The sequence below is a fragment of the Branchiostoma belcheri genome, unplaced genomic scaffold (genome assembly GCF_001625305.1).
Source record: "Branchiostoma belcheri isolate BF01 breed outbred unplaced genomic scaffold, Haploidv18h27 scaffold174, whole genome shotgun sequence".
Taxonomy (NCBI): domain Eukaryota; kingdom Metazoa; phylum Chordata; class Leptocardii; order Amphioxiformes; family Branchiostomatidae; genus Branchiostoma; species Branchiostoma belcheri.
The window spans coordinates 1-18,994 of NW_017803202.1; the positions used below are offsets into that span (position 1 = coordinate 1).

At 40.8% G+C, this 18,994-nt stretch overlaps 3 protein-coding genes across 3 annotated transcripts; 2 read left to right on the forward strand and 1 right to left on the reverse strand.

Moving 5' to 3' along the window:
- Window positions 1-224: 224 nt before the first annotated feature.
- On the reverse strand, window positions 225-2,867 carry LOC109467021 (the record flags this gene model as incomplete). The annotated part of the gene is made up of 7 exons (XM_019764915.1): window positions 2,859-2,867; window positions 2,519-2,592; window positions 2,011-2,232; window positions 1,590-1,659; window positions 1,139-1,324; window positions 710-795; window positions 225-331 (listed from the first exon to the last, which is right to left on the reverse strand). Coding segments are annotated over exons 2-7 (741 nt in total), but the record flags the coding sequence as incomplete, so codon positions are not given.
- Window positions 2,868-3,586: 719 nt separating this feature from the next.
- Window positions 3,587-5,714, forward strand: LOC109467022. The gene is made up of 3 exons (XM_019764916.1): window positions 3,587-3,817; window positions 4,487-4,637; window positions 5,537-5,714. Exons 1-3 carry the CDS (start codon window positions 3,631-3,633, stop codon window positions 5,712-5,714), a joined length of 516 nt encoding a protein of 171 aa, XP_019620475.1. The 5' UTR covers window positions 3,587-3,630.
- A 1,362-nt stretch (window positions 5,715-7,076) lies between these two features.
- Window positions 7,077-16,476, forward strand: LOC109467071 (cystathionine gamma-lyase-like). The gene is made up of 12 exons (XM_019764975.1): window positions 7,077-7,476; window positions 10,729-10,810; window positions 11,167-11,262; window positions 11,743-11,852; window positions 12,277-12,405; window positions 12,860-12,917; window positions 13,327-13,404; window positions 13,862-14,014; window positions 14,708-14,829; window positions 15,224-15,276; window positions 15,530-15,668; window positions 16,354-16,476. The coding sequence occupies exons 1-12, from the start codon at window positions 7,078-7,080 to the stop codon at window positions 16,375-16,377; spliced, it is 1,443 nt and encodes a 480-aa protein (XP_019620534.1). The 5' UTR covers window position 7,077; the 3' UTR covers window positions 16,378-16,476.
- Window positions 16,477-18,994: the final 2,518 nt, after the last annotated feature.

The following is an 18,994-nucleotide window of genomic DNA, read 5'->3' on the forward strand; positions in this document are numbered from 1 at the left end:
GTATGAGAGAGAGCCATGAATTTGAAACTTTTGTCAGAACATTTTTGTGGAAACAATTTTTGGGGCTGAAAATACTGACTCATTTTATATCATTATACATTGTGCCCCAACTCTTGTTACTCTGTGAAAGTATAAGCCTGTTTTTACATATACAACAGGTGTTTTACCTGTACAACAGGTGTTTACCTGTACAACAGGTGTTTACCTGTACAACAGGTGTTTACCTGTACAACAGGTGTTTCTCCTGCAGGTGAGAGAACAAAGGGCTCCTTCTTCCCCACATGAGAGTGGTTCCTGAAGAACGGCTTCTCATAATCTTCATCACTGAAACCTGAAACACAGTGGAGAAACATGGCAATGTTTCGGAAACATTGATGGCTTGTGAGGTCTAAATGAAAAGTAATATCAGACTAAGTACAGAACTGGTGTATCAATCCAGGCATACAAGCAAGAATATAGCATGAAAGTTCATCTGTGTTGGTACAAATCATTATGAAATAAAGACTGAACTTTAACTTCCAACACTAGATATAGAATTGGGACTTACCCCACATTTTCGGTTGACTCCATCAACCTTGTTCACGGAATGCCATCTACTCTTGGAACGTGACGTCAGAGACACGTGACGTCCAAGAGTAGACAGGTCCATTCTGTGAACAAGGTTGATGAAGTCAACCGAAAAGTCTTTATTTCATAAGCAAGCATATACCTTCCATTCTGAAGCTGTGGTCCCCTCTCCCGGTGCTGTCGGCTCTGTTTTCATTCTCTCTAGGGCTGGGCAGGTGAGACGAGCTACTACAGTATCCAGGAACAACAAAAATATCATCAGCGAACATTTTACATCATAGCATGTACATTTAGGGAAAAAAGCCATGCTCTTCCCCACAACCCCAGTGTGATACCAATACCGGTAGTAATGGTATCACACTGGGTCACACATACAGTAATCATGTTTTATCCAGTACCATGCCCATGCACAGTTGTGGATAGTTCAAGCATATCCAGAACCGTGCCATGGACAAATCTATGTTCTTGCATACACGGAGACTATCCAGAACCGTGCCCTATCCTACCCCTAAGCCATCCAGACTTAGAACTAGATATGTACAGTTCTGGATATGATAAGAACCATGGCTACCTTGAGGAGGAGTAGCGGGGACTGTCCTGCCCCCTGGCAGTCGAGCCCTGTACTGCACCTGCGGGCCTGCTTCTTCTCTTCCCGCCCAGTTTCAGAGGTTTGTACTTCTGAGGGCCGACAGGCAGCGGTGGTGGTGGTGGGGAAGTCATGTCCTCATCTGAATCCTCCAGCTTGGCAAACTTTGCTCTGAGGGAAAGACAAGTTTTATAGAAACATGTACAAAATCATAGCCAATGAGCTTGAAGACATACATGCACTATTGGTATACGATTATTACTAGTATGTCTGAGCTGAGGTTTATTAGCAACGCACGGAAGAAACAGAACAATAGAAAATCTAGACAAGGCCTTTTGGCCCTCCCTATCAACAAATACTAGTACCTGCCTGTATACCTGTCTCACACAAAATCCTAGTAGTACCTCATGAAAAAAAAAAAAAAAAGACTTCTTACCCCAGATGTTTCCTGGTTTCGTCTCCCTGTAAGGGACTAAACATACTGGTGTCACCAGCAGGAACTTCCACTGAGGAATTAAAAAAACAAATTCTCAATTTCTGGCACATTTGGCATTGAAATGTGTGTTTTCTTGGGTGGGTATGACATAAATAGAATACAACATGATGTATTCCGCATCACCCTCACCCCCAGCCCTACTGGGAAAATAGCAATTGTTGATAATGACAATGACAATGAACTTTATTGCATATTCACGCCCTACATGGGCCAAATGCACTAAGTTAGATAATACATGTACTAGTATCTCCTTGGCACCTTAAGTGATACAAAACACACCATGTTGCATTTTATATACGCAAGGATCTTATCCATGGTATAATTTTATGCTTGATCATGAAACTGTAAGAAGTTCCCTCACCATTTCTCTCAGGTGTACAGGCTCTAGTTTTCTCCCTCCTGGACAGCTTCCTGAGTTCTGCAACGGGAACTTCCTCATTTTCATCCGACTCAAACCCGCAGAACTTGACGGTGACACGCGGGGTCGACTGTGCGGGGCTCGTGTGGACCGACCGGATAACAGCGGTGTAGTACTGTCCATCGTAGGAGCAGGGGGCCTGACACCGGTCACCCACACACCACACTGCAACATGCAAGCAATTTAGCCTGGGTACCATCCGGATTTTAACTCGTGATTTTTCGAGCGTTGCGGAGCGAAAATGCAGATGGTACCCAGGCTACAGATAATTAATAATTATGTTTGTTGTTTTTTGTTATGTCTTTTTTCTGAGGAGTTTTTTTTCAATGCAGGGTCGACTGGGCAGGGTTCACATCTCTCCATACAGTCACCTACAAATCACCATAATCACAAAGCCATAACCGTTACAATTATAATTGTTTTATTGCAAATCATAACGTTTATAACTTACCTCGCTCCGAGTCCTCTACAAATGTTGAATCTTCAGTCTCTTGGTCCTCTTCACAGCCTTCAGTAGCCATTATTCTAAACACGACGTCCTTTTTTCTTATAATCTCATAGTACTAGTACTAGTGCATAGTGATGATCCGGTAGTACAGACCTGAGTTGTGGGGGGGGCATAATTTTATCGAGAGAAACAAAACTAAATGTAACAGTTTTTGCTTCGTATATAACAGAAAATGCTTTTGCTTCCAGTAACTAGTACATCTGATGTCTTAACATCTCACAAACTGGACGAATAGTACGTAATTTTAAGGTGAAACCGACACAAAATTGCAATAAAAACATACCCTGGCAGGCGCCTGCCTCGACTTGTTGTGGGGTCAAAAGGTCAAAGGTTGCAGGATTCTGTTGCCTGATGACCTGAATAAAAACAGCGTACAGAGACTGGACTGATGCGACACATTGCATTTGCAAATCGAGTGTTGGCAGGTATTAAATTAATGACAGGTAATGATAAGTAGTGGTGTCTGTATCTGTAAAGCCGGTATAACCGCCCTTCGGCGTAACACAGCAGCAATGTTGAGGCTACGTCAACTCTAGGACTGTGCCAAAGGTGAATGACCAGACGGACAGTGGCCCCTTTCCTCTGCGGCAATGCCTTTATTGATTTACGCTTGGATTGGATCCGTCTTATATAGATTTGATTAACTCCATCTACAAGTAATAAAAAAGGTTACAAAACATCATTAGTTAAAAAAAGTAACTTCAAGTTAAACTTTAATCGTCCCTCTGTGTTACTTTTACCACGAGCGGCCTTTTAATCTGACCTGGATGACTGGACCCAAGAACAAACACCGGTCAAGGTCAGCCCAGTGCGCAGGTTACCTAATAACCAGCGGTGGGCGTTACGGCACTTTGAACAAATGACCTCTTTAATTGCACAGTCCTCAAGAAGTCTTTAGAGCGCTGCGCCTTCTTGACTGGGGCCTAGAAGTCTTCAAGTAACTCTTAAGGGTGTGACGCAACGTGCTTGTTGAACTCCGACTGAGCGCTTAAGTGTAGCGCTACGTACGTGTGTTTTTAGTTATCGGTGACCTTGTAGTACTGTTTGCTGCCAACATGGCCGCTCCTGGGTTCTGTCGAACGCTGTTCTCCTACCTGTGGTTTTTGGTAAAATGGACGGTACAGATGATCGTCCTGAGAATCCTGGGCGTCGTGTCTCCCGCCAGACAGCGTCAGGTCCTGGTTAGAGTTGCCAAGGCGACGCAGTTTTGGGACTGTCCGCTAGAGTTCGACGACTACGCAGGTATTGTTATATGAATGAATGAATGGTCTTGTACATTTTGCCATGTAACGTTACTAGCAAGGCTGACAATGTGGTCTTTAGTTTCCATACTAGTCTATTCCTAGAAACTATAACTACATAAATCTGAACGTAAATTGACATGATGTATATTGAATATTTCTGCCTGTCACAATTCTTTCTCTCTTTTCTAAAGCGCTACAAACATATTGGCCTAGGTACATAGATATGGAGTTATATAATCTTAACGCAAATGTCGAGGTGGAAACCGTTATGTCACAACTGATGCTATTTGCATTAAGGGAATTTACTACAGCGGTTGATACAGATTTTATGTAACACTGTAATATATTTGAAAAAATAACAATACAATAACGTTTTACAAATATAAAATAACGTTTTAGACTGTGCTTTCGCATTTTGCACGTAATAACGGGTTGGTTGGTTTTTTGTTGGTTGGTTAGTTAGTTAGTAGGCCGGGTGGTTAGTTGGCTGTTTGTTGGTTGGTTTGTTGGTTGGTTGGTTGCTTGCTTGCTTGGTCTGATCTTGATAAAATACTGTGCAACACCCCTCAGTTAGGGTAAGACGCTCAGGGGTTAGTTAGTTGGTTGGTTTATTGGCTGTAACTTAGAAAACATTTGGTTAGGAGAATTTTGCTATGTTCCCACTCAGACACGTTCCTCAGTCTCTCAGCCTACCTGGACGTGTGCGGGGCGGTGTGGCGTGACGTCAGCAGTTACGTCATGGTCGGCTCACCAGCGCCTAGCTGTGACGTCATCGAACTGGACACGGGAAGAATACTGGACCTTTTAGAATTTGAAAATCCAGGTACTGACTTTTATTATGCTTACATTCAATTCTAAGGAAAACGTATAGTTTTTGCTCTGCTTCTTTTTCCTCTTCTTCTTATCCAAACAATTAAGGTCAATGACCTGAACCAGACGTCTCTCACCATAATGCTGCAATTTTATAGTAGGAGGGATTTATACTCCTTTCTGACCATATATATGAATGTATTTGAGTAAGAATTAACAGAGCTGACCATATGTGAAGGTAAACATTATGCATTTGTTTTACAAATGTTACCTTTATCGTCTTATAACGAGTTCCTCCCTGGCGCCAGGCCGTCCCCTGGTACTGAACTGCGGCAGCTGCTCCTGACCTCCGTTCCGGGCCAAACTGGCCGACTTCAAGCGCCTCGCAGCGGACAACAGGCAAACTGCAGACTTCCTCACGGTAATGATATCGTCATACTCTTTTGATCCATCCATTCATCCATCCATCCATCCATCCATCCATCCTTCCATCCATTTATCTATCCATCCTTCCATCCATTTATCTCTCTCTTCTCTCTCTTCTCTCTCTCTCTCTCTCTCTCTCTCTATATATATATATATATACATATATATATATATATACATGTGTGTGTGTGTGTGCCTGTGCCTGTGTGTGTGTGTGTATATATCTACTAGTATCTATGTACGTGAAATAATGGTACGTTGAAAGAACACAACAGAGTCACAAGTTTAAAACTGTGACCCCTAAATACCCCCTTCCTCCTCTTGCCGTGTAGGTTTACCTGGCCGAGGCGCATCCCCCTGGCGGCTGGGCCCTGAACAACAACATCAACATCCCTCAGCACCGTTCTCTCTCAGAGCGCCTAGCGGCCGCCAGAAAACTGCAGCAACTCGATGATGACCACGTCCCTCAGTACTGCCCGATTGTTGTGGATACGATGGACGACAACGTAGCTAGAGCCTACGCCTGCTATCCTGACCGCCTATTTGTGATACTGGACGGTATAGTTGTCTACAAGGGAGGTCTTGGGCCGGAGGGTTACCATTTGGATGAGGTGCGGGACTGGTTACAAAACTTCAATGGGAAAGATAGACAAAGATAACTTTTCTACTTTAGTAGTAATGGTTTATTGACGAATTATATTTACGAATGTACTAAAATTGAAAAGAATCCTAAGAGTGAAATGGTATGGATAGAACGGAAGCAATGCAAAATAATGCCAAAATGCATGGCACCAGAATTATCTTTCACGCCGTAGGTCAGAATTATTTGTAACTTTATTTGGCTACAAATAGATTGACAGACAAGAAAACCCTTTAAGAACGAAAAGTGCGATATAGAATGACGGGTTGTGCCTAAACCTTCAAGAGCGGGTCAACCCTGAAATACACGGTCGCGTCTTTTAGTTTTTTTTCTTGAAAGTAAACTTCTCTACATTTCCATCATTAAAGAATTTGTCCGACTTTGCGCTATTTAAGAATGTGTGTAGGCTTTTGACCAGTTTTTGTAAAGCTTGTCAAGTGGCACATGGAGTGTTTTTCTTTCCAGTCTTCCAATGAAGATTGTTCTTTAGAAAATGCACCATTAAAATAGCCTCTAAATAGAAAGAGTAGAAATTGATCCGACTGCGGCAAACTGTACTCTTCTACTTCTAGCGGACCAACTCTGCCGGCATGTTATCTCTCTGTTTGGTCAATTTCTACACTTTCCAGCCGCCTCCCGAAGCCTGCCGTAGAAGTTGAAAGGCGAAAAGGCGCGCAACTGAAGGCAAACGACGTCAGCACATCTGCTTGGAGTTTAAAGTCCATACCTGTATAAGTTGTAATACGTAGCGCTCGGAAAGGTTTCGTGAGGGTAAGGTCAATCCGGTCCAAAGGTAAAGGTTACGGTAAACACACATTTGGCAGGTATTAAACACACGTACATTGGGCTCAGTTTATATGAATAGTTACACCTGTTAGAAGCGTACGGCGTACATAGTAGTTCAAAATTTGCAAAAAGGAAAGAAATCGATTTTATTTATGATTCCATTTTCAAAAGCATGTACAGCCACGCATGATCGTACTATTGCAAAGTTTTCCTATTAAATCTATTGCTAGTAACTACAGTAAGTATGTAATGCCAAAGGGCACGAAATATCTCCATATTGACGTTACATTTACCCTTAAAGGTATTGACGTTAAAAGTATTTCATATCTAGGTAAGATTTGCTGTTACTAAAAATGCAAAACGTAATCATGACTCAGCAATTTTGCCTGCGCCGCTGTTTTTTTTTCCTCAAAAGAATGGTGCAATAGTGACTGTGCCAAAAAGGTCAATAAATATGTCACGTGGCATAGCACCACCTATGCCCCGCCTCCTTTGATCAAATATTTACCGACAAAGGTAGTCTTGTGATTTTGAGTTGACTAAATCAGCATTTTCTCGACATGTAGTGTTTCTATTGTACAAAATCGTGAACAGATATGTCCATAGCATTCTTAGGGCGATTGTTCAACCGTGGATCGACCGTAAAACTATCGCGAAACGGTAAAATTTGCTGTTGTTTTTCCTCCTTTGCTGCGAGTTCTGAAAACCTTTCCCGCGTTTTCCGGCCCCGTGACCCGCATTTGACCCTGACGTCATCACACGTCATCAGACACACCCCCAGTTCTTCCTCCGGGTTTGCCACATTTGAGTCCAACATGGCCGCAAACAACGGGTGTATCGACGGCGACAATGCCGGGTTTCTTTCAGCCTTTCCTCACTTCGCTACGGACGCGATCCACGCAGGACAAGACCCTGAACAGTGGAACTCCAAGGCAGTGATCCCACCAATTTCCCTAGCAACGACGTTCAAGCAAAAGGCGCCCGGACAACACTCTGTAAGTATAATTTTTACCGGTAGCAGACGACATTTTGGTTCTTCCAGGATTTTTGGTTGAGTGGCTTTGAAGAGTGACTTTGCAAAATCGCGAGCAACTTTGAGGGCATAAACTGTTGTGTTGGGGACTAGATTAAAAAAGCAACAGGATCTGTAACGTTGTATATGGTTTTTGTTAGCGAAATAGCAGTAGAATTGTTCTCTATATTCGTGAGGGTAACCGGCCTTATGGTGAAACACTCTGGCTGAAGTTGCAGGCACATGGCCAGAGTGGCGTTGGCTGATCATGTTACATCGATTGACCTGTAATTTAATATCACACTCAAGGCCTTAGTAACCATTCTGTGCTCATGTGATAGAACGATGTATAAATATCACATTTATAATCGACTGGGATCGACTTTAAAACACCTCAAAATTTTTGAATAATTATTAAATGTAATTAATACAGAAACTTGTAGTCACTATAATACTATTAATAGCTCCAAGGAGGGTAAAAAGACCCATCTTTAGTTGCTATGTCCCAATCTACATGTTGTTTCACCAAGATTGCTGAAACAATCGTAGACCAAAAGTTAGTATGATTTCTTGTTGTTCGTGATTTTGTGTGACCATCTGTGTGTCTCAGTGTAGCAGACCATAATGTGTACTACAGCCATGTGACCCACTCATGACCCATGGAATAATTATCTTCAAGCAGATGTGAGATTTGGGCTGATGTCTTTTGCTCTTTGTGGTCCCCTGATGAAAAGTACCATGGGGTTATGCCGGTACATACTTATTAAAGTAGAAATACAAAAACCTAGAAGCAGTCTCTTGACCTTGCATAGTGAGCGAATTCCTTTGAAAAAAAGCCATATCACTCACTCACGACAGGTGTATAACTATAATAAATTACATACCGTATCACTCAGGTGTATAATTACACACTTAGACAATTCAGGAATAAAACATGCCCACTAAAGACCAAACCACATAGTACATACCCAAAATTGCTGATGAAAACGACAAGCTGTTTTATCTCCTGTAGCTAAAGCAAAGGTAATTTATGCACAGCTATTTCCTACCACCATCTGTTAGGTTTCACAGTTGTATTGCCTCTTGTCATTCATTTCACAATGGGGCTCTGAATGGGGTTTACAATGCATTTAATTTACAAACTACTAGTATGTAAAATTCTTCCACCTCTTAACTGAAAATTCATTCACTTTCAGGTCCTGAGACATTATGCTAAATTCCCCACACTTTGCATTGAAATGGTTGAATTACAGTGGGCCAATCACAAATTAAATATGATTAAGATAGATAACTTATGCCTTACAAAAACGGCAGACATGAGTAAAGAGACTCTTTTAACACAATCAAGTCTTTTATTCAGCCGACGTTTCGGTGACCGTCTGTCACCTTCCTCAGGGCAATTCTGACTGGTCTCTTTACTCAGTGTCTTACCAACCTGAAGAAACTATTCACGGGGGCATGCAGACCCCTTTCTGCTAGCCTCCATAGCATGCCAAAACTGGGGGTTTTGGGGGTCTTCATGGTCTTTGGGAACTTTTATGTGCTATTTTCTGATTGCATATAGACAACATAGCAGGCCTGGTTGAATCACCCCCGTTTTTAGAACTGGGCTAATCAGAAAACAGCCGAAGACCACCAAACCCCCAGTTCTAAGCTTGCTACGAAGGCTATCTTTCTGCTGGCATTTATTTTGGTACATCATCCAAGAACTTAACCCTTGTCCTGCTGGCATTCCTGACACAATATTTTTCAATATTTTCATGTCTTAATTAGATAAAAAAAAACTAAATTTTTTTGCCCTGCAGTGGCATAGTTACTTCCGCATTCGTTGCGTTTCGCTGCGGTGTAATCCGTTGCACGAGAAATACCCCCAAATCGTACCTATACAGGGTGTTATATAGATGGTAGTGAATGTGCCGCGCAACATATGTTGCGCACAGCAGGACAAGGGTTAAACAAATTAAGCTTTCCCCAATAGGATGTTTGTCCCCCTTATCTTGATGGCCGCTTTATCGATGCCACCGTTACCGTAGTGACAGGTTTGCTCTGTTATGGAGTGTTTGTCGGGCCTCTTGATATTGGGTCATGTGACTGACATGTAGCGTGAAGGGGCTAGTGTTTGGTCTCCAAGCAGATGTAAGGAGGGGTGACGAGTGGTGAAACTATATACCAACAAAAGAAATTGAAAAAGGCAGCCAGTCGTCTTGTGGCGACAAGGGTTCTTGACTTAGAACCTAAAGGTTCAGGGTTTGAATCCCTAGTAGACCCCAGTATTTTGTCCTTTGGAAAGGTACCTCAAGTCAAGCTCCTGTCCTGTATAACAGGAGCTTTCAGACTAATTTGCATCTTCTTGTCTTGACTTGTCTGACTTTTGTTCCTTTTTCGACTTCCAAAAAATTGTCTTCACTTTATTTGCATATCAATCAACAGGTTGTGTATATAAACCTGCTTTCCCCTCTGGTCTCTCAGTCACTGACGAAAGCTAGTGGATACTAGCTGAAACGTCTGACGTTTTAAAAATCATATCCAGTTGCTTGAGTAACTGTTTTTTGGCGTACCTCAAGTCTATTTCCTTACTTGGCTTAGGTGAAAATGAGAACATACGATGTCCTCTTAGAAGAAACAGTAGTAGTTACAGTACAGTCAAAACTGCCCCAAAAGACCTCCAATAAAATCTTGTCTGCATGGACAGGTGCATGGTCACTGTGTCAAAAGGAAAATATTATCTAAGTAGACCTTAACATACAACTTTCTGTGAGATGGAAAAAAAAAGACAGACTATGTGGACAGGTGGTCAAGGAGCTAGAATTTGATCTCCAAGCATATGCAGGGAGGAGAGACAAGTGGCAAAATTAAGTAAAAGAAAGGGAAAAGAGACATGTTGAACGAATTGTTTCAGGCAGCATAATTTGGTTCAGGAAAAGTTTATATGTATCATTGTATGTTCTATGAATTTCAAACATAAACCATGTTGTAACAGCAGAGTAAGTTGCATCATACTTGCTTCAATGGGGTATTTCCTGGTGGTTTCGTTTTGTTTTGTGGTGGAATGTATGATCATGCAACACAGTTCCAATACATCATGCAATGAAGCGTAAACCATGCTTGAACAATATGGTTACAAGATGGAAGAGATGTTACATCACACAATCCTTTCCAAACAGTTGCAGTACACTCATGAAAATCTGATAGCACTTTCTGGCACTCTAAAATCTCCAATTTCATGTTTCTGCAGGGTTTTGAGTATTCCCGTGCAGGAAACCCCACACGGAACTGTCTGGAGGAATGTTTCGCTGCCTTGGAGAATGGAAAATATGGTAAGTAAGGCTTTTTGTTTTTGATACTTACGAAACTGAATTTGCCAGAATGTATGCCCATGTACACAGAAATCTTTACTAGCGTAACTTAGTAAAGATTTTTCTAGCATGTATTGAACAACCCTGTCAGAAAAGTACTTTAAACGTTAAATGTTTTGTCTACCCTCTTGTCTACAACTACTTGTGTGAAGTTTACAGTTTTACGAATGTCCCATTTTGTAATTTATTTATTTCACTTTTAATGGGGTCATCATTTGCACAGCCTCATGCCCGTGAGTCCCTTTGCTAAATAAACTATATACATGTATACATAATTACTAATTATTTGATAATTATGGTTATTCTTCCCCTGCCAGGATTGACGTTCTCCTCCGGCCTGGCTGCCACAGACACCATCACCAAACTGCTGCAGCAGGGAGACCACATCGTCAGCATGGATGATGTCTACGGAGGTCAGGCTCATGTTTGTTTGTTTATTTATTTCTACCCTCAGATGATGGGGAACAACAGACGATAAAGCTGATAGTGCGTGAGTGAGTTTAGCCTCACTGGCCCATCTCAGTGGCATATCACTGCTTTACCAGTGTGGCTCTGGAAACTGGAAACTTCAGCTAGCACTGGAAAAGAGAGAACTTTCATTTACTAGATGTCTGGTCCTATATCTGTTTCTGCCTTGATATATCCTCTGGCCAATGGATACCGCCTTACATCACTGTATGATCTGCTTGGAGATTATTAGACAGTTCTTGGTTTGACATGATGCTTTCCTGGACAGTCCATCAATGTAGATACTAGACAGATTGTTAACAAAAGAAAGATTAAGAGATTCAAAAGTTTCAGTGACTGTCCTATTTTCAAAAGAAAAACAGCACCAAGCTCAGGATGAAAAGTGGTTGTTCTCAAGCTGTATTGTTTGTTTGTTTCTCCTCCAGGTACCAACAGGTATTTCCGTCGAGTGGCCAGCAGGAACGGGATTGAGACCAGTTTTGTGGACTGCACAGATGCAGCAAACGTAGCAGCAGCCATCAAGCCGAACACCAAGGTAAGGGGTGTCTTTGCAGAGTGATGCATAATTTTATCAGGATTTTATAGTAGCACTATTTTCATACACAAAGTAAAAGTGCTAACCAACAAGTTTTCAACCAGTAGTCTTAGTCTGATCCTTCTTAAACTGAAGTGTGTGTGTGTGTCTGTGCATGAATGCGTACATACGTACGTGCGAGCATGTATGTATTACCGGTAGTGTGTGTTTCAGTTTCAATGTCTTGAATAGTAGCACTTTCTTGTGCTGCTTTTCAAGACATTGAAACTGAAACAGAAACACAAACTCAAAAGGGAAGTTGGAGTTTGGCAGGGTGCCAGTTAGACTATCATGTACTTCAGAATGTTTTGAGTTATATCCATCACTCTTGGACTTTGTTCACTCTGGTACAGCCCTTTGCTAAAGTTTTGTCTGTTTTGTGCAGATGGTGTGGATCGAGACACCGACTAACCCCACCCTGCGAGTGGTGGATATCCAGGCCGTGGCTGATGTGGTGAAGGGAAGGGACATCATACTGGTCGCTGACAACACCTTCATGTCTTCTTACTTCCAGGTACAGTCATATATGCTTGGGTACAAAAGTATGATATGTCAGGATAGAGATGCTAGGCAGGTAGAGACTCTGATCTGGTAGAATTGCAGAGTCTACAGATAGACATCAAAATTGGATTAGTCTTTGTCAACATAAACTCATTGATTCTACCAGATCAAAGTGAATACCCTGACATATCATGTTGTTTTGGGTGACTTAGTTGTGGGTTTGTGTATCTGTTTCTCAGGACAGAGTAGGTTGATAGCAAGTGATTGGAGGGAAGATCAACAGGCAGTATGACAGGAGGTTAAGGTTTCAGAATCTGGGAGCCAGCAAGAACAAGGAGTTGACATGGCAGACTTTAGGAAGTTGACACAATATTTATTATCTTGTTTTTGATATTCAGCCTTTATCTAGGCAATTGCTTGAAACACTTGAATTTGAAAATAACATGTTGCTTTTCACTGTGCAACAGCGCCCCCTGGACCATGGAGCTGATATTGCATTTCACTCGGTCACCAAGTACATGAACGGTAAGTCACACTTCTTACACTTCAAAACTTAGCTGAAAAGTACATTGTACAGCACAATTAACATTGTTCAGTACATTTTGAAGTAAAATATCTCTGTATTATTCCATTCAGGCCATAGTATAGCCAGTTATTACTTGTTAGGCATTTTATGTTCTGCACATCTGTACTACTTGTCCATTGTCCATACTTGATATTATGTGACAAAACTTTTCGTTTGGCATTGCATTTTGTAATACCACAGCAGTGACACCTAGCTGCAGTACAAATCAGAACCAGCTACCGTTGCCATGAAAAAGGTGACAGACGTGAAAAACGCCAGATGTAAAAACCTCAATGCTTATTGAGAAAAAAAAATCTTCTTATACTGCTGTAAGAACAGTATTAAAATGTTTGCTTTTGTCCCCTCCAGGCCACAGTGATGTTGTGATGGGAGCTGTGGTCACCAACAGGGACGACATTCACGAGAAACTGCGCTTCCTGCAATATGGTAAAATAGAACCACTGTCCTTATATGGTAAAACAGAACCTCTAAAATAGAACCCATATCCAAATATGGTAAAATAGAACCTGTGTCCATGTATGGTGAAATGGAACCTCTGTCCATATATGGTAAAATAGAACCCCTGCCCATACTAGTATATGGTAAAGTAGAACTTTTATCCAAATATGGTAATACATACAATCCTCACCCAAATATGGTAAAATACAAGGCATTGCTTGTCTAGGTAAAACATAAAGTATGCCATACATATTGAACCCCTGCTGACAATCTTTTAAGGTACGTTAACACAGGTTTCAATGAATCTGTAAATGTTGATAAGACAAACACAAAGCAGTTACACTGTTCTATTTCTAGTAAAACAGGAATACATACTTTAAAGGTAAAAGTATAAAAGTTAATAATCAGAAATAAAGAGACATTGTGTATGCTTGTGATATTTCAGCTGTTGGAGCAGTGCCTGCCCCATTCGACTGTTTCCTTGTGAACCGAGGCCTGAAGACCCTTGCTGTGAGAATGAAGCAGCACTACCAGAACGGCCTCGCTGTGGCCAAGTTCTTGGAGAGTCACCCCTGTGTCATCCACAGCTTCTACCCAGGTCTGTGTGTTTGTTTGACCATTTCCAAAATCATATCCAGTTGCTTGAGTAACTGCTTTTTGGCATGTTTGTTTGTTTGTTTATTTGTTTCTTTGTAAATAGGGCTGCTTATTGGTAAAAGATATGGGTAATAAGCCTCAGTATTGCTGTGCAAGTACGTGTATCACTCAGGAAACAACAGGCGCGATAAACCGGATAGTGCATGAATGATAACAATTAAAATGGTCATCGTTTCCATCTTGGCCTTCTTTCCCATTCTTTTATTAATGTCATGCAAAAGTTTTTTCGCAAGACGTAAGTTATACATGACAGTATGGTAACAGCAATTTGTGAGAACACAAAAGAATATAAGTATTACATCACAACAATTGCTATGTGTCTATGGCACCTGTCCTTGGTGCTGATTTCCAGATAAAACATTATTTCATTGAAGTTATAAGTACTCCAGTGCCTATACTGTGGAGGAATGATATACAATGCTGCTCTGCTTAAAGGCGGACACAATTGTTTCCTCAACATAAGCAGGTGTTTTGATAAACTGTGCATTAAAAGTCTTTGAATGTTCTGTGATTTGACCTTGAATGACTGTTCCGTGCAGGCCTGCCCTCCCACCCCTCCTACCATATGATGCAGAACATCTGTAGTTGCCTGTTTTAGAAGGTTATGTGATTTAACCCTGTCTGTTCCGTGCAGGCCTGCCCTCCCACCCGTCCTACCCTGTGATGCAGAAGCAGGCGACCGGCTGTTCCGGCATGGTGACCTTCAGGATCAAGGGCGGCGTGGAGTGTGCCAGCAAGTTCCTACAGTACCTCAAGGTTTGTTATGTGTGTTTTCACAGAATATGGAAGGACACAGAATAATGGTGGAAACTGTCATTGAGAAATAGTTGGTTTTCTCATTTCCTTGTAAAAAATATGTTGTATTGTAAGACAGTGCAGCTTAAACCGCACCAATGTATTAACCTAGATTCTCTGACATTTTAAGAATAGGAATTCAGCAAAACAGTAAGGTGAAAATAGAGCTCTGAGACTTAAACCTGACTATTTTGACTCCCTAATACTGTGTGAACCGAGGTACAAACATTCTCATTACTCTATCTTTTTCTGTTGAAGTGGCCTTCATAAGGACTGCTGTAGGATATAGAAAATGATAATGATGAAAAGAGAAAAAGAAAGTTGGGTGCTTGAGTATTTTTCCTCTTGTTTACAGATCTTCACCCTAGCTGAGAGTCTGGGAGGAATCGAGAGTCTGGCTGAGATCCCGTAAGTTGCAGCCTTACATAGCTGAATTGGGGCATGATGCACATTAAAATTTATCACGAATGGTTCACCAACTCGACAATAAAAGGTAAAACGCTATTCTTAAACCTTGTCCTGCAGCTAAACTGTTTGAATGGCGTCAGGAGTGAATCAAAAGTGTTGCGTTGGTACAAAGCTTGAACTCTACAACTATAAAACTTCTTCATAAATCGAAGACAAAAAGAAAGAGATAAATTTCATTCCCCCCCCCCTCCAGTGGCCTGATGACGCACATGTCCGTTCCAAAGGAGGACCGTGACAAGCTCGGTATCCATGACGACCTGATCCGCCTGTCCTGCGGCATCGAGGAGACCTCTGACCTCATCGCTGACCTTGACCAGGGGCTCAAGAAGGCCGTAAGTTTATTACAAGTTAAAACTTTTGATCCAACACAAAGAAGTTCTCTAAAGCTCACCTAGAGCTTTCGACCAGTCACTCTGGTCTTCCTCAGTAGACTGACCCAGTGAGACTTGTCACATGGCTTCTTTGAAGTGTGACATCAACACTGGGTCAAAGGTATCTGGTAGACGGTGTCGACCCCCGTCGTGGTTGAGTGATGGGTGATGGGCCATAGGTGAGAGATCTTTGTGTAGGATCTAAAGTTTTAACTTTAAACATGTAACTACCAACACAGATGAACCTTCATGATAAGGCTGTGAGTTTGTTTGTTTGAACCTTTGTCTAAATCAGAAATACTGGCTGCTTTTCATTTGGGGTATAATAAAATACAAAAGATACAGGTTACATAACTGAAATCCATTATATACCATGTACAATGACAAATGCTTACACATACCGGTACATGGTGTTGTGTAGAAGATGTAGAAGAAAATGAATATTGGCTGTAAGTTTACAAAATACAAAACTTAAGGGCTAGAAATAACACCCGCATTTGCAGGTTAGTGCAGGTATATCTGATGATGTCTACCTGCACCTGACCTGCACTTAGTTTAACGTAGACTTGGTCTAATCTTTATTCATCTATTTTCTTGTCATGTCAACAATACATGAGCTGATACTTGTTCTGTTTTCAATCTCCAGGTGCCTGAAGAGTTGCGGAAATAAGAAACTGCTGCTACTGACCTGCATACAGTGAAAACGTGCGGGGAAAATGTGGGGTGGGGTGTTGGAAATTCAAAACAGTGAAACACATGTACATGTGCATGTGGGATAGGGTGGGGTGGTTGTGGGGTGGGGTGGGGTGGGATGTTGGAAATACATAACTGTCAAACCTGTCAAAAGTGACCTTGATGAAAAGGACCTTGATGAAAATGTACTAGTAAGGCTGGGAAAATAACGATGATATGAATTGTATCCTCTTTTACTCAAGGACCTTGATGAAAATGGTCACAGGTGGTCACTATAGACAAAATTCTTAGTTCTTGGGAAGAAAATAATCTCTAAGGGAACACTAAAAAGTGGATGCATTGGTGTCACTACTACAGGTTTGACTGTATATTTAGGATGGGATGTTTAATTGGTGTGAAGGACTTGCCCTTGTTAAAATGAAGCCCTGGAATGGTGTGGTTGGTTTTCCCCATAGAAAATTTAGATGATGACCGGCTTCCATCTAGAAAAATAGTGGTGGCAAATGTAGGAAAGATATTCACTCAGCAACTTGGTCTGTTCTGTTTACTTCGTGTATTAAAAGGGCTGTGTCAAAAGATTGGAGAGAAGTGGTCTACATGGCTAAGCACTTTAGAATGATGATATGCCTTGTAATCTCTTTCAAGGACTCGGGATCAAATAAATACAAACCGTGGCACATAGTTAGACTTACATTACGCTACCATATATACAGTATACATGTATGTGAAATGCACAAAGCTGAAAAATACTTTTAACACAACTCCTGCAATGAAATCTAAAATAGATGATCTTCCACACAATTGTCCATGATACTACTGGCTTCCATGAAGTCTACATGTATCTTAATTGTGATGTACTTTTTTAATTCAAAGGTTTAAACTTGGATATACAACACACACTTTTTGGGTTAAATTTCAAACAGTAACAATCTTGATACTACATGTATTTTTAACTGTATAACCTATCACTATATATTTAAAAACTCTATATGAAGAGCGTCTTTATCAGTATTTTCTCAAGAGTCACCTATTTATTTTATGTTTATTTTCCTTCTTTCCCCCCGAAATAAACAGTCCATGTGCTATAACTTCTTTTCTGTGTTTGTTCTTTTTTGGTAAATATATAGTTGGGGTCAAGAGCCAACTCACCTAGCAGAGGTTAAGCCTATCTTGGATGTTTAAATAACTTTTAGATGTTTTGTCAGGCTTCATATTTTGTCAGCTTTTCTTTGGGTAGACCACCAAGTGAGGAAAAATAGGGTGCATAAATGGCCAGAAGAGTGATCCTGTGATAACATTTCCCTTTGACCTGCATGACCAAATACAACCTATATAGTGCACTAGAGGCAATATAAACTCCCCTAGCAAATTGTAGAATTTTTCAGCAGCATAGCCAGCCTGGAGGAGACTACAAAATTAATCTCCAAGCAGATCTTTCAGTGGTGGTAAGACAGTATCAAATTGGCCTGCCTGTATTAATTTGCTGGGAGCGGCAAACTGTTCTCTCCAGCAGACCAACTCCCCTGGCATGCTATCTCTCTATTTGGCCAATTTCTACTCTTTTCAGCAGCCTCCTGAAGCCTGGTAGAGGCTAACTGTCTTACCCCCACCAAAAGATCTGCTTGGAGATTATTAGCTACCCGGTAATCTTGTTTCCATAACTGTCAATGAAGAGATCGAAGACTTGAGTTGATAGAGTTCACAACATGTTGAAAAGGAACACCATCTACAAAAGTATCCTGCAAATAATTCTGACTCAAACCATTCATACATTTTTACAGAATGAGTAATTTATATAAACCTGGTATTATATCAAACTGCATGTGAAAATTAGTATCAGTACATAAATGTACAGTCAGCATAACACGGTAACATTTTTGGGAATTGATCTTGTTTTCTCGATATTGCTCCAAGTTAAATAATGTATCCAACATGTTTTAGATAATGATAACTAGAAGTTGTTGTTTCACCTATACATACACTTCACACCATATAAGACTTAAGATATAGCTAGAAGGGGCTAGCTTGAACATTTCTTCATAGTCAACATAATATACTCTATGTACAGTTATATTATAATAAACATCCTACACACAAAGCTGGCACATACATATAGCGTATGAACAAGCAAAGTTCTGAAATATCAACTACACCATTTTCAATGCAATTCTGTACATCAGATACAGCTCATGCTAATGATACACAATTTAGACTGCAATGCAAAAAGATGTCCTAGCTTTGAGAAGTTATATTTTACAGTATAGAGCATTTTGTATGACTTTTATTGGGACATCAACAATATTACAAACCTTACATTGTGTTCTAGCTTTATTTTGTCCAAATTTTTAGACGACATATAATATAAAGATCCCAAACAAAACATTGTAAGATGATATGATACTGATAACTATTTATCCGGTACTAGTAGTACTAATGCATTTCAGACCTGTAAGCCTTGTTCCTATGTCCAAGGTAATGTTTCATGTATACAAACATTAAGACATCCACAACGCTCTCTCATCCCCACTTTGTGGGCTTCCTTCAACCAAAAACACCTAGACTTATTAACCTTCTCCCTAATGTTTAACCTTATA